The sequence below is a fragment of the Oncorhynchus keta genome, chromosome 34 (assembly GCF_023373465.1).
Source record: "Oncorhynchus keta strain PuntledgeMale-10-30-2019 chromosome 34, Oket_V2, whole genome shotgun sequence".
NCBI lineage: Eukaryota > Metazoa > Chordata > Actinopteri > Salmoniformes > Salmonidae > Oncorhynchus > Oncorhynchus keta.
Genome location: NC_068454.1, coordinates 21,217,141 through 21,235,044, shown reverse-complemented (window position 1 = coordinate 21,235,044; position 17,904 = coordinate 21,217,141). Strand labels below are relative to the sequence as shown.

The following is a 17,904-nucleotide window of genomic DNA, read 5'->3' as shown; positions in this document are numbered from 1 at the left end:
ACATAATCTCATTCGCCGACCAGGGTTTAGTTGCACAAATAAATACAGTAATGAATCCCTTCACATAGAGAGAGGAAGGCAGCGACGGCACCCTGGTCCAATCTATTCCAGATGGCACCAATAGATCACGTAATTAATATGTACTGTATTCGGTTTCCACGGCAACCCAGCTCCAATTACACGGCTCCTGACCTGAATCCTCTTCTTCCAGGGCCCTTGATTAGCAGGATTGAAGATCGTTTTCATGGAGGGATGGGACTGCTGATGCGCAGATGTAGTGTCACACTTGATGCACCTTCTCTTGAATACAGTACACCCCTCATTCCTTCAGACATGTATACGCACACACTGCCACACATTCGCACACACATGCACGTGCTCACACACACTTTCCTCCACTATGATATTCAATCCACCTGGGTTGAGAACACATTAAAGCCTGATCACTCTGTATTGCTGCCATTAGTGTAGCGCGCCTCTGCTTCGTTCACCAGTAAACTGTGGACGGCTTTGGGATTACCTTATCGCTCTCTCAGAGCGGTCATGGATGGTTAACTCTGTTCATGACACTTCGTTGTTTTTCTCTGTCTCTCTTGCTCAGGGAAGAGCCTGGTGGATGGGGGCCCTGCTCTCTGAGGGGTTTCTCAGTCTGGCCAGTAGGCGGAGACCTTTCTCACAGGAAAGATACACTGTCTGCTTGTACATTGCATGTATTGGGAAAGGGAAAGGCAACGGGGGGGGGGGGATACCTGGTCAGTTGTATAGCTGAATGCGGTCAACAGAAATGTGTCATCTGCATTTAACCCAACCCTTCTGAATCAGAGAGGTGCTGGAGGCTGCCTTCAACGACATCCACTTCATCAGGAATGGCACATATTGTGTAGAGGTTTAACTAGTGAAATATTTACTCTGTTCAGTAGTCACATTTGGTATTTTTGTGAAAACAATCATTTGGGGGGGAGCTTTTGGAAAATTTTAACATAACGGTGAAATAAATGGTGCATTACTGTATATATACAGTACATATTCTGCTTCATTTGGGAATTGATAAAAGCTGTTATCTTTCACCATCTAAAGTGGAGGATTGTTTGACATGGGTTGCTATAGTTGCAGTAGTGTTTTGCCAAGGCTTGCTGTCTGCCCCTGGAGTGGAGTCAGGGCTTCAGCCTGCTGGCCTCAGGCATCTCTCCTAGTGAGGAGATTTGCAGATGAAATGTGAAATAACTGAGGAGAAGACAAGCAGACGTGGGATGTAGAAGTCTTGTAGGCCTTCAATATGTCTCTGCTTTTATGACCTGACTATCTCTGTCTGACTTCTGTTGCCAGAAAATATACCAGAGAAAGATGTGTCTTTGTCTGTGTATATTGAACTATTCTATGGGTTATATCTTTACCTTGCCCTCTTATAGGCTATTGGAATATTTGCCAGATTGCACATTTACACATTTAAAGTTTAGGGGTTAGGGGTGGTGGAGGTAGGGGTTATAGGTTGATTTGGGATTGAGTGTACAACATCTGGACAACCCCAGTAGTGTCAGCAGAGACCGGCTGACCAATCAGAACCAGTAGAGGGCCCTACCTCTCTCGCCAACACCTCATTCTTTAAACTAATTAAACTATAACATGTTATTAGATGTCATACCTCCATGAATCAAATAATTCACTACTCTAAAGACAAGCACATTATTCAGCCGTAAGACATGGAGCACCTGTGACCTCTTTTAAATGGGGAAATCAGTAAATGTAATTATTGTTAACGTATTTGCTCAGGCTGCTGCGGGCAAGGTGGACAGTTAGCAGAGGCAGTCTGTTCTGAGCCTCGGGCCAGAGGGTTGTGGGTGTGCGAATCTCTTGTGAGCTGAGAAACTGTTGAACCTGAGGTATGGACCCAGCTGAACAAACGCCTGGAGGAATGTGGGAGATGTTTGAAATGCTAAGTCAATAGAGTCATTGGATAACATACAGATATAGGATCTTCTGTTGTTGCTGCACTGCAGGATTTACATAAATTCACTGAAAACCCGCACTAACACATGTTATATTAACAGTATTGAACTTTTCTTGTAGCCTTATTTTGGCCGATCAAGCAACATTACAGCGGTGGGTGGAAAAGTGTGAATATGGATTAAACATTGAAATCCTGTTGCAGCAGGATTATTTTGCTGCGACAATGCTGGTCAAATGAAGATCCTGCATCTGTACAGAGGATGTGGGTTACAAAGGCAGGCCGTTTGGAAGCGGCACTGCTTAGATCAGGCAGATGTGCAGGATCCATTTCTCTGTCTCGCTCTCTGTGAGAATACTATCCCCCTAACTGTGTCGCTTTGAAATGTAAAAAGGCTGGTCCCTTCCGCTAGAAGACACTTTCCTAGTCTCAAAGAGAGATATTGTGGCTAGTTATGATTGATATACTACTTATATAATCCAAATTATATAATTATTATAAAAATTATAAATCGATTTTCATTGATTTATCTGAGACCATACTGTAGATGTGAATCAAGTAATTAGTAACAGAATAAATACTGCTAAGAGTATAACAATACCAATGGAGAAAAGAAAGGTGTGTTAGCATGCTTTTTATTAGACTATTACAGTTTATCTATATTTATTTTTGCACAAATCATTTCAGAAAATGGGAAACAGCAACAACCTGTGAACTTGTGACTTTTAGCTGGCAACATAAACAACAACGTTTGCGTTGTTAACGACATTCCTGCCTTACAACCAGTAGATATTGCCTTTCCTCCCACCACTACACAGCCACTACTAATGATCGTGTAATGATCTGTCTGAAATGTTTACGGTTTGTTTTTACGGTTTGTTGCAGTCATATTTAGGATTTCAGGATGAACTCCAACTGGGGCGGGTATGCCTGGGCTCCTCTACGCTTCATTATCCGAGAAAGAACCTTAAACTAAGCTACCTGTAAAAGCAGCCGGCAGATCCTGTGTGTCTCAGAGCCGGCTATTGTGTGCTGTAATTAAGCATCTAATTACATGGCTGTGCTGGAGGACTGTAGGATTGTTTCTGTTGGTGGCAGTGTTTGTTGGACCTAAGCATACTCATCTTCTAGGAGAGTTTTAGGAGTGATTGGGCACATCAGTACCTTGAGAGAGAGAAGTAGAGGAAGACGCAGAGAGAGGCTGATGATGCAGAGAGAGACAATGTTATTTGCGTGCGAGAATGTTAGATTAGTCCACCAACTTATAATTGAAGGTGGTGGTTACTACTGGTTTCAGATCCGAGGCAAGAGAAATTGTCTGCCATGTTTTGTGTTTTGGTAAGGTCTCGGAGTGATGTCAAGCACCTAAGAAGCCTCCCAAGAAGCCACCCAAGAAGCCACCCATGAAGCCTCAACCCAACAGATATGAATGACTTTGCCTCCGGGTATCCTACGAAAGGAAATGTTGCTTACTGTTCAGCACCGAGTTCCAATTTAGGTGCTTATCAGTGCCCAAATCTGCCATTTTCAACCCATACACGGGTACAAGTGTAAAGAACTACAACAGTCTACATCTTGATTTGTGCTTACTCATGTCTTATCCATGAACCAGGTGATGCCAGACTTTGCACCAGGTGAGCCTGGAGCAGGAACATTCTACCGACCAAACAGTCTTATTCATATAGATCTTGTTAAAGGCCCAGTGCAGTCAAAAATGTGATTTTCTGTGTTTTATTTGTATAAAGTGATGCTCTGGAATGTTAGTATGATTTCAGCTGGGTTTGAAATCCCATTTTTTTTGTGTACATTTGTGTACATTTCGTATGCTACGTTACGTCCTACAAAAAAAAGTATATATATATATATATATATATTTGGTATTATATGTTATGAATCCAATTCGTACAATATGTTAAGATTTTTTGTGCTTAAGATCCCAGACTGCATCTTTCATTAATCATCAATTAACGATCACTAATTCATCTAGATAATTCATCTGAAACTTTGCTGTAAATTGATGTGTTTTGAACATCTGTACAGTGAAAAAAACGTCTGACCTTTCCTTCGCCCCTTCTCTGGCTTTAAAACTGGAGAAAATGAGGTGTTTTTAGCAACCCTTGAAAATACCCACACTCCCGCTAGTACACACTAGATTACTGACACTTGAGCGAACAGTGTGTGCACTGTTCTGACGCTTCATCAGTCATTAGGTTGTGAGAGAGGCGGGCGACGCCTACGTCATTGCCGCCCTCCACCATGTGTTAATGCAGGGTAATTATAGCCTGAAACAATGAATTATTTAATCATCAAAGGCTTATAGGCCGAGAAAAAGTAAACCCCCTTCAATAGCTGGGCTTGACCACACTCCCTCGCTCCATTGAGAGTCTATTCGGTGTGTGTGTGTGTGTGTGTGTGTGTGTGTGTGTGTGTGTGTGTGTGTGTGTGTGTGTGTACCAATCCACACAGTAAGCCAAGCAGGGCTGTTTGGCTACGATCTGGTAAACCCTCTTTTCTTTCTTTTCCCTCCCTCTCTCCTCCCACATCACTGAATCCTTACTGAACCCCAAAACTAGCGAGACAAAAACAGAGGAAAATATGAGCAAGAAGATAGATCTTGGTAATCGGTCACATGGATGTAGTGAAACTATGAAGGGAAAAAAACTGTCAACAAAATTGAGTTTGGCTCTGTGGCACCCAGTCTCAGGGTGGATTCAGGAAGACCTCGCATCTAAAGAGACAGACATTATTTTAATGCATTCACACTAAATGAATAATGCCAGTCTGGCTAATGCTGGTCCTCAATTGTGGTCAAATCAGGAGAAGTCTTGATCTACTAGCGTCAGTCGTTTTCTGATAAACCCGGGCATTGATTTATGTAAGAAGCTGGCTTTGATTACACGCTAACTAACATGCAGTCATCCCCAGATCTTTGTTATTGTGGAGATGAGCAGCAAACACACCCCCTTGTGTGTTGTCTTAATCTGACATGATGACACTCTTGTAGAAATAGCTTTCATGGAAATTCAGATCTATTAAAGAGACTTAAAATCCCACTAGAGAGAACTTACTGGACACAAACTAGTTCAATCAATGTTGTTTTCAAAATATTTCAACAAAGAAATATACATGATGACAATATATCATCGACAATATACCAAATGTGACCATCGCCATTTTTCAACCACAATGCAAAACATGCCTAAGGGTTTTGTAGGTTTCCTTTTTTGCTGTAGACATGCTAAAGTTACAGTACCCGCTCATTGTATACTATATACCTATCCATAGGAGATGCCAGCAAATCAGAGGCACACGAGAGAGAGATAGAGATAGAAAGAGAGACTGTGTGTAAGAAAGAAAAGAGAAACTTTGAGTGTCTGTCTTGCTCATGGTGTTTAGTTGATGTCCAGGCCCAGATGACCCCTGGTCGTGTGATTGGTGTTCTGGTGTCAGTCACATCAGATGCTGTGACAGAGACAACTCACTTAAAGCCCCTTTCTGTCAGGCCTAGGGGGTTCTGCCCAGCTGCTCTACCTGTCTGCTTGTCTCTCTGTGCTGCCTGCCTGCCTGCAGGCTACAAAAGACAGACAAACACGCTGCTGCCTTAATGAAAGCCAGACCGTCCTCAGGGAAGCAAGCATTGCTTTACACAAAATACTTTAGTGCAAAAAATGTTTATTATCCTTCCAGAGACTTTCACACTAAGAAAATAATAAAATGAGTTTGGGGAATGTTTCTGCAGGCCTTACACACTCACTCCATAGAGACACCTTCCATTAAATAACGCAGAGATTTTCATCTTCTCCAATTTTCTGACCCCCTCGGCCCCCTCTTTTTCCTCAATCCATCCACCCCTCCACTCATCTGTCCATCCACTTGGGTGGCGGACACCCCATGGTCTCAGCCGGCCGCTGTGTCAGAGGGGAGGGCCTGTCTTTCAGTGTCAGGATACAGCCGTGTCGGGGATCCGTTGATCCACACTGAGGCCCATACACAGTGCTGCAGAGCCCCAGGCTTCCCAGCCCAGGCCCACGGTGGGCCGCTGCCCCCTGCCTGTCTTTATTATCACAGGTGGGCCGTCGGTCGCCACCACCCTGCCCATTCTCTGTTCAGCTCAGGAGGGGCGGTCAATAGGTCTCGGGCCAAATACATATGTCTGGACAAGGGGTTTGGCCCAAATACATAGCCTATTGGAAGGGGATAGGGCCCCAATGTTGCCTATTGAAGGGGTGGTGAAGGAAGGTGAAGGAGTCAAGTTGTGGAGGATCAAAGATAAATCCCCAAGATGGACGTGTGGGGAAAGGACAGACAATTAGTGATCTGTGGAGAGTGATGAAAGGGTGAGGCTGTCACTCAGCAAGCTGGCAGCTTCTCACCATTTATCAGCAGGCTGCTGGACATGCAGGAGGGGCCTCAGGAGATCTGCTGACTTTGGCACAAAATGGCCCTCGTTGTTTCTTCCTCTATTTTCCACAGATGGACTGTCTGAAAAGTCTGCCAAAAGTCTGTAGATGGCAGTGTACACAGTCAATGAAGGAAGGCCCATTCTTAATACATTTACTTAAAAACTCTAATTTGACATGGGTGTTAATTTAACAAACCATGTGTGAAAAGAACAGAAGAGGACGATAACAAAAAGAGGGGATAAAACAAAACCCTCCTTCCCCGTACCAATAGAGATGAAGAGGAATAACCTGCAGACACACTTTGGTACTTTGAAACAAGGGGAGTAAATTCCTCTTGAGTGAGGGAGAGAAGGAGGAGAGGAGAGACAAACCTCAAGTGGGTGGCCAGGAAACGGGGCCAGAGGCTTCATTGGTGAAGTGGGAGAAACCAGCCAACACACACCAGGCCCAACACACACACACACACACACACACACACACACACACACACACACACACACACACACACACACCAACCGCTAACTCAGATTGGAGAGGATCCCCACAGAGACCTGGTGCATTAGGAGCTCAGCGCCTCAGGAAATAATAATGAATATGGAATTATATTTGTGCAAATACAGCCAGATGTAAAGGTGGGAAAAACCAGGAGCAGATGTTGATTGGGGCAAAACAATGGGTCTGAACTCTGAGGACTTGGAGGATCGAGCGTGCCCTCCAAACGTGTGAAATCCAATCCACCTCAGCATATAATCATATATATCGCCTCTCGTAATTAGGGAGGTATGGAGCAGAGTTCTGCAGCTGCTGGGGAAGTTTTTGGAGCTGGCTAGACACAACACCCACCAATTAGACATAGGTTTCAGACAGAGAGGAAACCACACATGTCTGTCACACAACTATACATATGTATACATATATATGCCGGGTCTACTATACTGTGCCTTCCCAATACATACTAAAAATACAAAGACAAACAATATCATAGGAATTGAACATGTATATAATATACATAATATATCATGTATATAATATAATATACAGCATCTTCACATTTGCACTATTATAACTTTTAACTTATGTATGTCTATTTGTTAAATCAAATACTATTTTCCCACTTAAAAAAGTAACTACATGTTTCGGAAAGAGTTTATCTATAGTAAAAGGGCTCGATTAAATCATTTTTGTTGTGAAAATTATCTTACATTAGAGTAAATATATTATAGTAAATATTATATATAGTATTATATTAAATATGCAGGCTCCCCAGCCATCTCATACAACTCAAATTAGTTCTCAAAAGGCACATTTCTGAGAGAAGCCGATATAGGAGTACATTATGAACGCGCTGTTTGGCCTATGTTAGCCACCGTAGTTCCTTATTCTAAGATGGCGCTCCCGATCAGGGGTAATATGAAATATCTCCTTCAATTCATTCAAAAGCGTCGTTCTCCAAAAAGACTATTCCGCGCTGGACAATGTGCGGACGGAAAGGTAGTGTGTTTCAAATGCACATGTACTGTATATTCATTTGTTATTGTCCACCTTGTATATTAGCCTCGTTATTTGTTTGTGTTACCATTTCCTTTTCCAAATTGATCTTATTGTTTTAACTCTGCATTGTTGGGAAATGGCTCGTAAGTGAACATTTCACAAAGATCCACTACATCTTTTCTATTCGGCGCATGTGACAAATCAAATTTGATTTGATATTATGTTTAGACCAGGGGATAACTGTCGGACGCTGTTTTTGACAGTTCATTTTCATGAAACAGTGCTAGTTGATGCAAGACTTCCTGACATTATCTTGTTGGGAAAATGCATGGTTTTTAAACGAAAACGATGTAGTTAATGTATTTTAAATTTGTTCAAAAATCCCCCCGCCGCGTAGGCTGTATTAATTCAATGTTAGTGCTATAATAATGATTTCGATCGTTTGTATGAGTTCTATAATAGCAACTAGTAGTTGCCTACTATTATTTTCCTAGTGGTAAAATATTGAGATTATGAGCAATGTGGCTGTGTAGTATTATCCTGCCATTTGTCATATTTGATACAATGGTGCTTCACCACACGCCATTCATCCCGAACTGCTTCAATCAACTTTTTAATCCATCACTCTTCAATTTCCTCAATCTAATTATTTCTTCAATTTCTTGTCTATCATGTAATTAAGCTTTTAGATGTGAATGTGTACAATATAAAATAAACCTAACTACTAAAAACCTTACACTTAAATAGGCAATTAATGTAGTAGTTTTTGCTAGAATGGTGGTCACCAACTCTGGTCATGCAGGCTTTTGTTCTAACTCCCCACTAATGAATTCAATCAGCAAGCCCTCATGTGTATTAGTACTGGGCTGGAACAAAAGTCTGCACACTGAGTAGGCTATTGAGTAAGGCCATGTGTGAAATGCTCAGCAGTTGATATAGCCTAGTGCTTTAGACTTCTGTTTCATGAGGAAATGTGTCCAAATCTAGAGGTCTATAATTATTACATATTTGATCTCCTTAAAATGCGTAATTTATTCTAGGATCATTTACTATTTTGAGTTTGCGCTGCACCCTTGACTTGCAATGACACGAGCCCCCTTGGGTAAATTAATATACTGTTAAATCCAACAACAATCCGCGAACAATAGTTTGCGTTTTGGCACAGTAAGGATGCTAATTATTGTGTTACGACCGAGTTATTTTTTTAAACTGATGTATGAGCTGTGGGGCCTTAATCACTGGCCAGTGGTACTGAGGAACGGAATGCGCGCTCACCGCCGCTGCATCTGTGTTTTGTTAAGGCTAAGTCTCTCGAGATTTTGGAGAGGTGTGTGCGCGCCGAGGCGGAAGGCTAGATGGAAGTGGAGGAACCGAAAGCATCATCACAGCAGTGCTTCATTACCTGAAATAACATCAGAAATGAAGTGTTGGTTTTCATTTGTTTAAATCTTCTCCAAACGTCGACGGCAGTGCGCAAATCCGGACACAATGCTCCGAGGTGTGATGTGCGTCAAGACATTGAGCTCGAAAAAGTGTTAAATCACAGAACCTCTGCAGACCAATAGAGATGAACTATAAACTGTCACTGATCTAGAGCAGCCCATTACATTTGACTTGGCCTTTTATAAATCTGAGACTATTTAACACATTTTGTAGCCATATTTTCTTAGTAACCTATCCACACATACAATTTATAGTGAGATAGTTTAACTCTTGTGTTTACACAGCTCCGTCAGTCTACAAAGTCATGGAAAATTATGGAACCTTTAAATACTAAGGTCGTATTGTTGAAGTATAGGTGTAGATCTGTATTCTAGCTCGATTGACATTTTAAAGGCAATGTTCCCGCATTCACGGAGACTGCATCCATGGTAAACGGATCTGTCTTCTCGTTTGGAAATTACCTTTAACGTAAATAGTTAAATGCATTAACACATTTTCTTTAAATCTGCAATATGTACATTTTTGGGAGACCTGACCAAATTCACATAGAAATGTGAATTATAGATCTGTCAGGGTGGTTAGTGTTGGACTAGTAACCGGAAGGTTGCGAGTTCAAATCCCCGAGCTGACAAGGTAAAACTCTGTCGTTCTTCCCCTGAACAGGCAGTTAACCCACTGTTCCTAGGCCGTCATTGAAAATAAGAATTTGTTCTTAACTGACTTGCCTAGTTAAATAAAGGTAAAATAAAATTGAAAGCAAATCTAAAAAGCAGTAGATCTGTTCATTGTGCTATTCTATGCTTCCTGCACTTAAATTTAGTTTTGCTTTGGATTTTGTACACTAGCTGAAGATACAATATTTTTGGTTATTGAAATTATATTTCACAGCAGTTTAGATGGTAGAATAATTCTCTACAATTGCTTGTTTTGTCACATAAAGTGAAATAAGGCAAATTATTCCAATTTTAGCAACCAGGAAATGGTGGAGCGATTTCTGCATATTATACCTTTTTGAAGTATTTTGCAGCATGAGAATGTGGGCAGTTGATGCACTTGAATGTACAGCTGGCCAGAGAAGACTATAATGGTGCATCTATTTTAGGCTAGGGTGTGGTGTAGCAGAACTGATATTACATTCGTTGTTAGGGGCAGAGAGCGAGTAACCTGAGTACAGACTTGTGGCAGCAGCTTTGGGCAGCCATGATTCCTCCTAGCATTGTGTAACATGGTATTCCCTCCCTTCCTCTCTGTCCGCTCCTTAACTCATCTGTGCTCCTAATGGCTGATATCAGTCATCTCAACCCCACGCTCCAGGAAGAAGGAAGTGACTTCTAATTCGCCTCTGCTCAGTTCCAAGTTCACTCACTGTGGTGTCAGCTAAAACCATTAGAGCAGCTCCCTAGCCCCACACAACAGGGAAAGGGGAACAGGGAAACATCATGGACTTCAAGTTGAGTACATTCATTCATTGCTCTATTTATTTGAAACTGTCAGAAAAACCCACTAATTCTCACCAGTCTCCTCCATCCAGGATAATTAGGTGTGTCAAAAGCCTGCTAGGCCCACCAATGCTTTGCAAATCAGCCATTTGTCCAAACTCCCCCGAATGTCAGCATTTTTTTTCCTTCGATGTACCTAAACTGAATTACAGAATAAGTCTGTCTCTAATATGTCTATGTTAATACCCTGGGAGCCTTAAAAGCTTTCCAATCCCATGTCTTAATCTGTGGAGACCCAGACGTTGGACAGAAGGTCTGATGGTTTTTAATTAAGATGTATCTGGAATCGTGCTTTTGGGCCGCACTCAAGTCAACAGACGCTGCGTGTGCGTGTGTTTCCTGGCAGAGGTTGGCCCTGGCCTCAGTGTTACCATCATTATAGATTGAATAATTTATGAAGTGTCTCTGGGTTATTTTTGGTGTGTTTATGGTATTATTATTTCTAGTCTGTGGAGTAAAATTACACCACTCCATCATTAACTCATTCAGCAATCTTTTTATAGGCAAATTTAAAACACTCATTACTTAATGCAAAGGCCTATTAATGGTATCAAATGCTGTTGACAAGGACCTAATTTATCCAATGTCTTGATTTGTCCATTGTGGTCCTTCTGTAGCTCAGTTGGTAGAGCATGGCGCTTGTAACGCCAGGGTAGTGGGTTCGATTCCCGGGACCACGCATACGTAGAATGTATGCACACATGACTGTAAGTCGCTTTGGATAAAAGCGTCTGCTAAATGGCATATATATTATATTAACAAAGCTGTAGCTGTATCGGCTTAGCTAGGCCAGGCCCGTAGCTGTATCGGCTTAGCTAGGCCAGGCCCGTAGCTGTATCGGCTTAGCTAGGCCAGGCCCGTAGCTGTATCGGCTTAGCTAGGCCAGGCCCGTAGCTGTATCGGCTTAGCTAGGCCAGGCCCGTAGCTGTATCGGCTTAGCTAGGCCAGGCCCGTAGCTGTATCGGCTTAGCTAGGCCAGGCCCGTAGCTGTATCGGCTTAGCTAGGCCAGGGCTTTATTGGGTAGGCATTAAGCTTGGTCTGATATCCGACTGTAGCCATAGCTCTGTATTGGGGTAGTCCTGTGCTGGGCTGCCTCCTGGTTATTTTTGGAGTACTGTCGGTCTCTGTCTGCAGGGAGCACTGTTTTTGAAGGGCCTCCAGTCCCATTAATCAGCCGGGGGACCCCATGGTCTGAGCAGGCCCTGTTCCCTGTCCCACCTCACTGACACATTCTGTTCCTCTCTCCCTTCTCCTCCCCGCTTTCTGCACAGTATGAAGCACAGAGGAACCTCATCAATCTCACCTGTCCCACACGTCAACCACAGATTTAATCAAACGCTCCGTTTGGGCACCCCACTCCTCCATCCATACCCCTCACAACCCCTTTTTAGAGAACAAATCATCTCTCTTTCACCCAGACCTACCTTCTTTCCCTCTCTGGCTTCTACGTTGCTCTCCTTCACTTTGTTAAGTTCTCTCGGTTTTTTAATATCTTCCTTCTCGCTTTCATTCTACCCCTGTGTTTTCTCTGTGATCATTCACACTTTGTGATCTGATACAGGCTATACACACACACTGCCCTATCACCCTCTAAAAGTGAGGTTGTACATTAAACACCATTTCCTGCTCAATAGCTCACTGAAGTGGGGCTCTGTTGGTCGCCTGCCTTAACAGGTCCCTATGCGAGAGTGGGATGGAGAGAATAGAGGGATGATGGAGAGGGGGGAGACTAAGGTGGTGGGAGCGGCAGGACCGAGGCCTGTTTTAGAGGTTGGTTCAGCATGGTTTCTGTGTTTAATGGGATGCCTGGGGTGAGGGTGAACACTGGACCCTGTGTGTCTGTCTCAGTGGGAGACCGAAAGGGACTAAGGCAAACGGACACAAGGACCAGAGAGCATCTAATCCCCACCGCTTAGGCCCAGCTTGAACCTTCCCATGCTGTGACGGATCTGGTCCCACGGAGGGGCTGACGGTACCCTGTGGAGGTGGCCGGTGCCCCCGGTGGAGACTCTGAGAAGTGTTGAAATTGGCATGGTGGATTTGTGGCCACTGCAGGGGCCGGTCCTCTGGAAGCCCTGTGAGGGGGATGTCAGTGAGCCACTCTCATATGATGTGTGAGGAGAAAAGTCCGGAAGAAAATCAGTTTCCCAGCCTCTTGCCCAATGGCAATCAAGCTACTCCAGTGATTCATGGTGTTGGCTGGCTGGACACAGATTTAGACAGACAGGCTGCAAGTCAGCAGCCAGTCAACTCAACTGAGATTGGAAGTCCACCTAGATGGAGTAGCTCAAGTGATGTAGACCTACACAACATGCTTGGAGGACTGTCAGGAAAGCAGACTTCTTTTTGTGGTAACTTGGAGGACTTCCCTTTGGAATGCCTTTGAGAGCACAATCCTTCATTCAATTAAAAATGATTTCTCTCTCCCGTTGTAAAGCAATATATTTGTCATCTTTTAAACATTCCAGTGGAAAGATGTCACAGCACTGTACTTTGCACACAATTAATAAGGATTTCTGGCATTCCTCTTTGCACATATGCTGTGATCCACATGTGGTCTGGGGGAAACTAGGAGGAGAATTTGGGGAGGAGAGTTGTGCTGTTCTGTTGAATTTAGGCCACAGGTCTTCTCTGGTTAAATGAGTCATAAAGAAAACAGTTTTTCTAATTAACTGAATCTTTTCCAAAACTTCCATCGATGATTGTTGATGTTTTTCTGCTTAATAGAAGCCGTGCGTTGCATTTCTGTAATGTCATTAGTGTGGTTTCAATGTCAGATGTGATTCACTTTTTCCATCTGTGATGAGTTCTGTCATATTCCTGCTGTGTGTGTGTGCGCACACAACCTCCATCCCTCCCTCAGTTTATTTCCATCATTCTCTTACACACTCACACCTGTTATATGAACACGCATCCCGGAAAGTGTCTGTGATTGTGGAAACATGGCCTGAAGGTATACGTAACCCTTCTAGCTGTTGGCGTTAGTCACACTCGGTGTGTAATGTAATCACCATATGTTAGATGTGGATGAAGAAACCTTTCGTCACCTAGGCTACGCTGTGGTAGGACAGCATCGTACCCCTCATAGTAAAATATGAGTAGAGGTTACCGATTCTGCTACATGTCATCAACAGGCCCACAGCGGGTGGGAGAGAGGACGAGACGCACAGAGAGAGGGCGAGACAGGTTGAGGGGGTTTGGTTACGAATGGGAGAGGTATTCTGCATCGTTGACTATTCACCTAGCATCTGGTCATTTCAGTTTCTCAAAGAACAAGCACTTTCATGTTCAATTTTTGCCTTAATTATCCCGATATTGTCGCGTTGTCAGCATTTAGCATACTTTCCTACGAATCTTAATGTCTTTCCTCAACTGTAGTCGCACATGTTAAAGAAAGTTTTAGAATTTTCTCTGACCAAACGCTAAACTGAGCAGAGGTGTCAGGCAGGCGTCTGTGATGTGTGAGCCTGATTACCCAGTGGCTAGTTAGCAGTTAGCGTTTACTCTGTTAGTCTGCGATTGTCTCAAATAACACCATTACCATGTCTGCATGGCTAATAGCCTCCCCCAGGGTGAGAGTAGAGGGGTGCATTTGGCATGTCAACGCGAGGTGAGAACACATGAGCCATATTCAGGCCGTCCACACCCAAATCACTCCTGACACCTCTGAAGGGGCCCTCAGCATCAATGGCTCTCTGCTGAAATTACCGCCTCAGTAATAATGACATAAGCACCCAGTTCCTTCCTGCTGGTGCTGAGTGCTTGCCCCGTACTGACCTGGAATCTGATCCCAGAGGGCTGGTCTCAGAGCAGTTATCTGATCCCCTAGGCCGAACAGACAGAGACGACAAACAGGATGGGACTGGTCTAGGAACTGCTGTTATCTTATCCCAGAGGCTGTGGAAGGCTGTCTGTCCATCACAGAAACTGATTGGGATTCAGACTACTGTTTGCTGAACGTACAAGAAATCCTTTGAATGTTTTGGTTTTCTGATTAGTTATGATAACCCAAAATACTGTACAATTACCTGCACAATATCTGAGAGTAAGTTGCTAAAGATTTGTCAAGATAAAGAATTTCGGGCCTCCCGGGTGGCGCAGTGGTCTAGGGCACTCCATCGCAGTGCTAGCTGCGACCGGGAGGTCCGTTGGGCCCTGTCGCGGCCTAGCGTCGTCCGGGTGAGGGAGGGTTTGGCCGGTAGGGATATCCTTGTCTCATCCCGTACTAGCGACTCCTGTGGCGGGCCGGGCGCTGTGCACGCTAACCAGGTCGCTAACCAGGTTGCCAGGTGTTTCCTCTGAACATTGGTGCGGCTGGCTATCGGTTGGATGCGCGCTGTGTTAAGAAGCAGTGCGGCTTGTTTGGGTTGTGTTTCGGAGGACGCATGGCTTTCGACCTTTGTCTCTCCCAAGCCCGTATGGGAGTTGTGGCGATGAGACAAGATGGTAACTACCAATAAAAAATCAAAAGAATTTCAAAGATTGCAGCTCAAGTTACACAGCAAGAGATTTCAACCCAATTTTGTTTGCAAGGTATCCAGAATTTATTTTTATGACACCTGTTTTCGCTTGTGGTGTGAAGGGTAGTGCACCGATACAATTTCAAGCACTGTGTCTAACCAAAACTCAGACAGGCATAGCAGAGTCAGCAGACAGTCCCTCCTAACATACTAAAGCAAATTGTTTATGCTTTTCTGCTGAACAGCAATGCTGTATAATATATTTAGCCAAGAAACCCCTCAAGTCATAGGTGAAGTTCCAGGTCCCCTTCCATGCCATCTCCGTACCGCAGTATTTGGTGCAAGCCTGGCACAATGTCATATCTAGTAGGAACGGACTAAGGCCAGAACCTAGCAGACTTTATCGATGCCATGGATCAATGCAATAAGTCAAAGCCAGACCTGAGCATGACAGAACCCAGCAGAACCAGAAACACTATTTACCCACAGATCAGAAAGGGAAGAGTGATCTCTCTCTTTTAGAGGGGAAAGGGCCCATTCCATGGCTTTAAAATAAGGCCTTTGTTTCACTTTGGTTTATGGCGATCTTGAGTATGACCCCTCTCTCTCCCAAATTTGATTTGTGCTCTGACTATATACCTACACTAAATAGGAGGAGCCTTTTTTTAATTACTCTTATTGGTTTTATAGCCTGCCCTGCTTTCATTGGCAGTTTGTAGTTGTTCATGCTCTGGCCTCATTGGCTCATTTCGTTGGCTGTGCTGTTCTCCCACTGACTGATAGAGGTGCTAGCTCTGGAGATAATTCAGCATCTTAATAACAGCTATCAATGAAAATCAAATCTCTCTTCCACCCCAGGAGCCTCCAGGTGGGCGTGTGTTCTCAGGAATCCAGCCCACGGGTGTGCCCCACCTGGGGAACTACCTTGGGGCTCTGGAGAGCTGGGTGTCCCTGCAGAACCAGTACCCCTCAGTGCTCTACAGCATAGTGGACCTGCACGCCATCACCCAGCCCCAGGACCAAGCCCTGCTGCGGGTTAACATACTGGACATGGCTGCCAGCCTGCTGGCCTGTGGCATCAACCCAGAGACATCTATCCTCTTCCAACAGTCACAGGTTAGTCAAGACACGCACACACACAGACCACCATACACCTGCAATAGTGTTCACCCCCCCCTGCCCCACACACACACTGCTCTATTAAGAGTTTGAACCTACAGTACCAGTCAAAAGTTTGGACACACCTACTCATTCAAGGGTTTTTCTTTATTTGTACTATTTTCAACATTGTAGAAAAATGGTGAAGACTTCAAAACTATGAAATAACACATATGGAAACATGTAGTAACCAAAAAAGTGTTAAACAAATCAATATATATTTGAGATTCTTCAAACATACAAGTATTATACAGCATTTTCATTATAAACTTCTTGTTAATCCAACCACAGTGTCTGATTTTAAGAAGAATTTACGGCAAAAGCCCACCATGCGATTTATGTTAGGACAGAGCCTAGCCACAAAAAACCATACAGACATTTTCCAGCCAAGGAGAGGGTTCACAAAAGTCAGAAATAGCAATTAACTAAATCGCTAACCTTTGATCTTCATCTGGTGGCACTCCCAGGACTCCATGTTACACAATAAATGTTTGTTTTGTTTTCAATAAAGTCCCTCTTTATGTCCAAAAACCTCAGTTTAAATTGGCGCGTTGTCTCAAATAACATCTGGTGAAATTGTAGAGAGCCAAATCAAATTACAGAAATACTCATCATAAATATTGATGAAAGATACAAGTGTTATACACTGGGTTAAAGAAACTTCTTGTTAATCCAGCTGCTGTGTCAGATTTCAAAAAGGCTTTACGGCGAAAGCAAACCATACTATTATCTGAGGATAGCACCCCGTCAAACAAACACAGACAATCATATTTCATCCTGCCAGGCGTGACACAAAACTCAGAAATAACGATATAATACATGCCTTACCTTTGAAGATCTTCTTTTGTTGGCACTCCAATATGTCCCATAAACATCACAAATGGTCCTTTTGTTCGATTAATTCTGTCGTTATATCTCCAAAATGTCAATTTATTTGGTGCGTTTGATCCAGAAAAACACCGGTTCCAACTCGCGCAACATGACTACAAAATATCTAATAAGTTACCTGTAATCTTTGTCCAAAAATGTCAAACTTTCCTAATGCAACTTTAGGTATTTTTCAATGTAAATAATCGATCAAATTTAAGATGGGATAAACTGCGTTCAATAGCGGATAAAAACAAAGTGGAGCGAGCTTTCGGGTCACGCGCCCCAACCACAACAGTACACTTCACTCGACCCTCGTTCTGAACAGGGCTGCTACTTAATTTCTCACAGGAAAAACATCAACCAATTTCTAAATACTGTTGACATCCAGTAGAAGCGATAGGAATTGCAAGCAACTGCCTTAAAATTCTAGATTCCCATTGAAAAACTATTGAAAAGAGAGTGACCTCAAAAAAACACATTTCCTGGTTGGTTTGTCCTCTGGGTTTCGCCTGCCAAATAAGTTCTGTTATACTCAGAGACATCATTCAAACAGTTTTAGAAACGTCAGTGTTTTCTATCCACATCTACTAATAATATGCATATCCTAGCTTCTGGGCCTGAGTAGCAGGCAGTT

General features: G+C 43.4%; 1 protein-coding gene across 2 annotated transcripts in view; it reads left to right on the top strand.

The window, feature by feature from the left end:
* Nucleotides 1-17,904, top strand: part of LOC118371541 (tryptophan--tRNA ligase, mitochondrial-like) — a 71,956-nt gene that overhangs the window by 44,548 nt on the left and 9,504 nt on the right. Inside the window, exons 1-2 of one of the 2 annotated variants that reach the window (XM_035757011.1) lie at nucleotides 7,689-7,839; nucleotides 16,101-16,358. In XM_035757011.1, the coding sequence (XP_035612904.1) occupies nucleotides 7,705-7,839; nucleotides 16,101-16,358 (393 nt within the window). In that variant the 5' untranslated portion in view covers nucleotides 7,689-7,704. Of the gene's footprint in view, nucleotides 1-7,688; nucleotides 7,840-16,100; nucleotides 16,359-17,904 lie in introns of those variants that run through there. The other variant, XM_052493424.1, reaches the window with a different exon arrangement.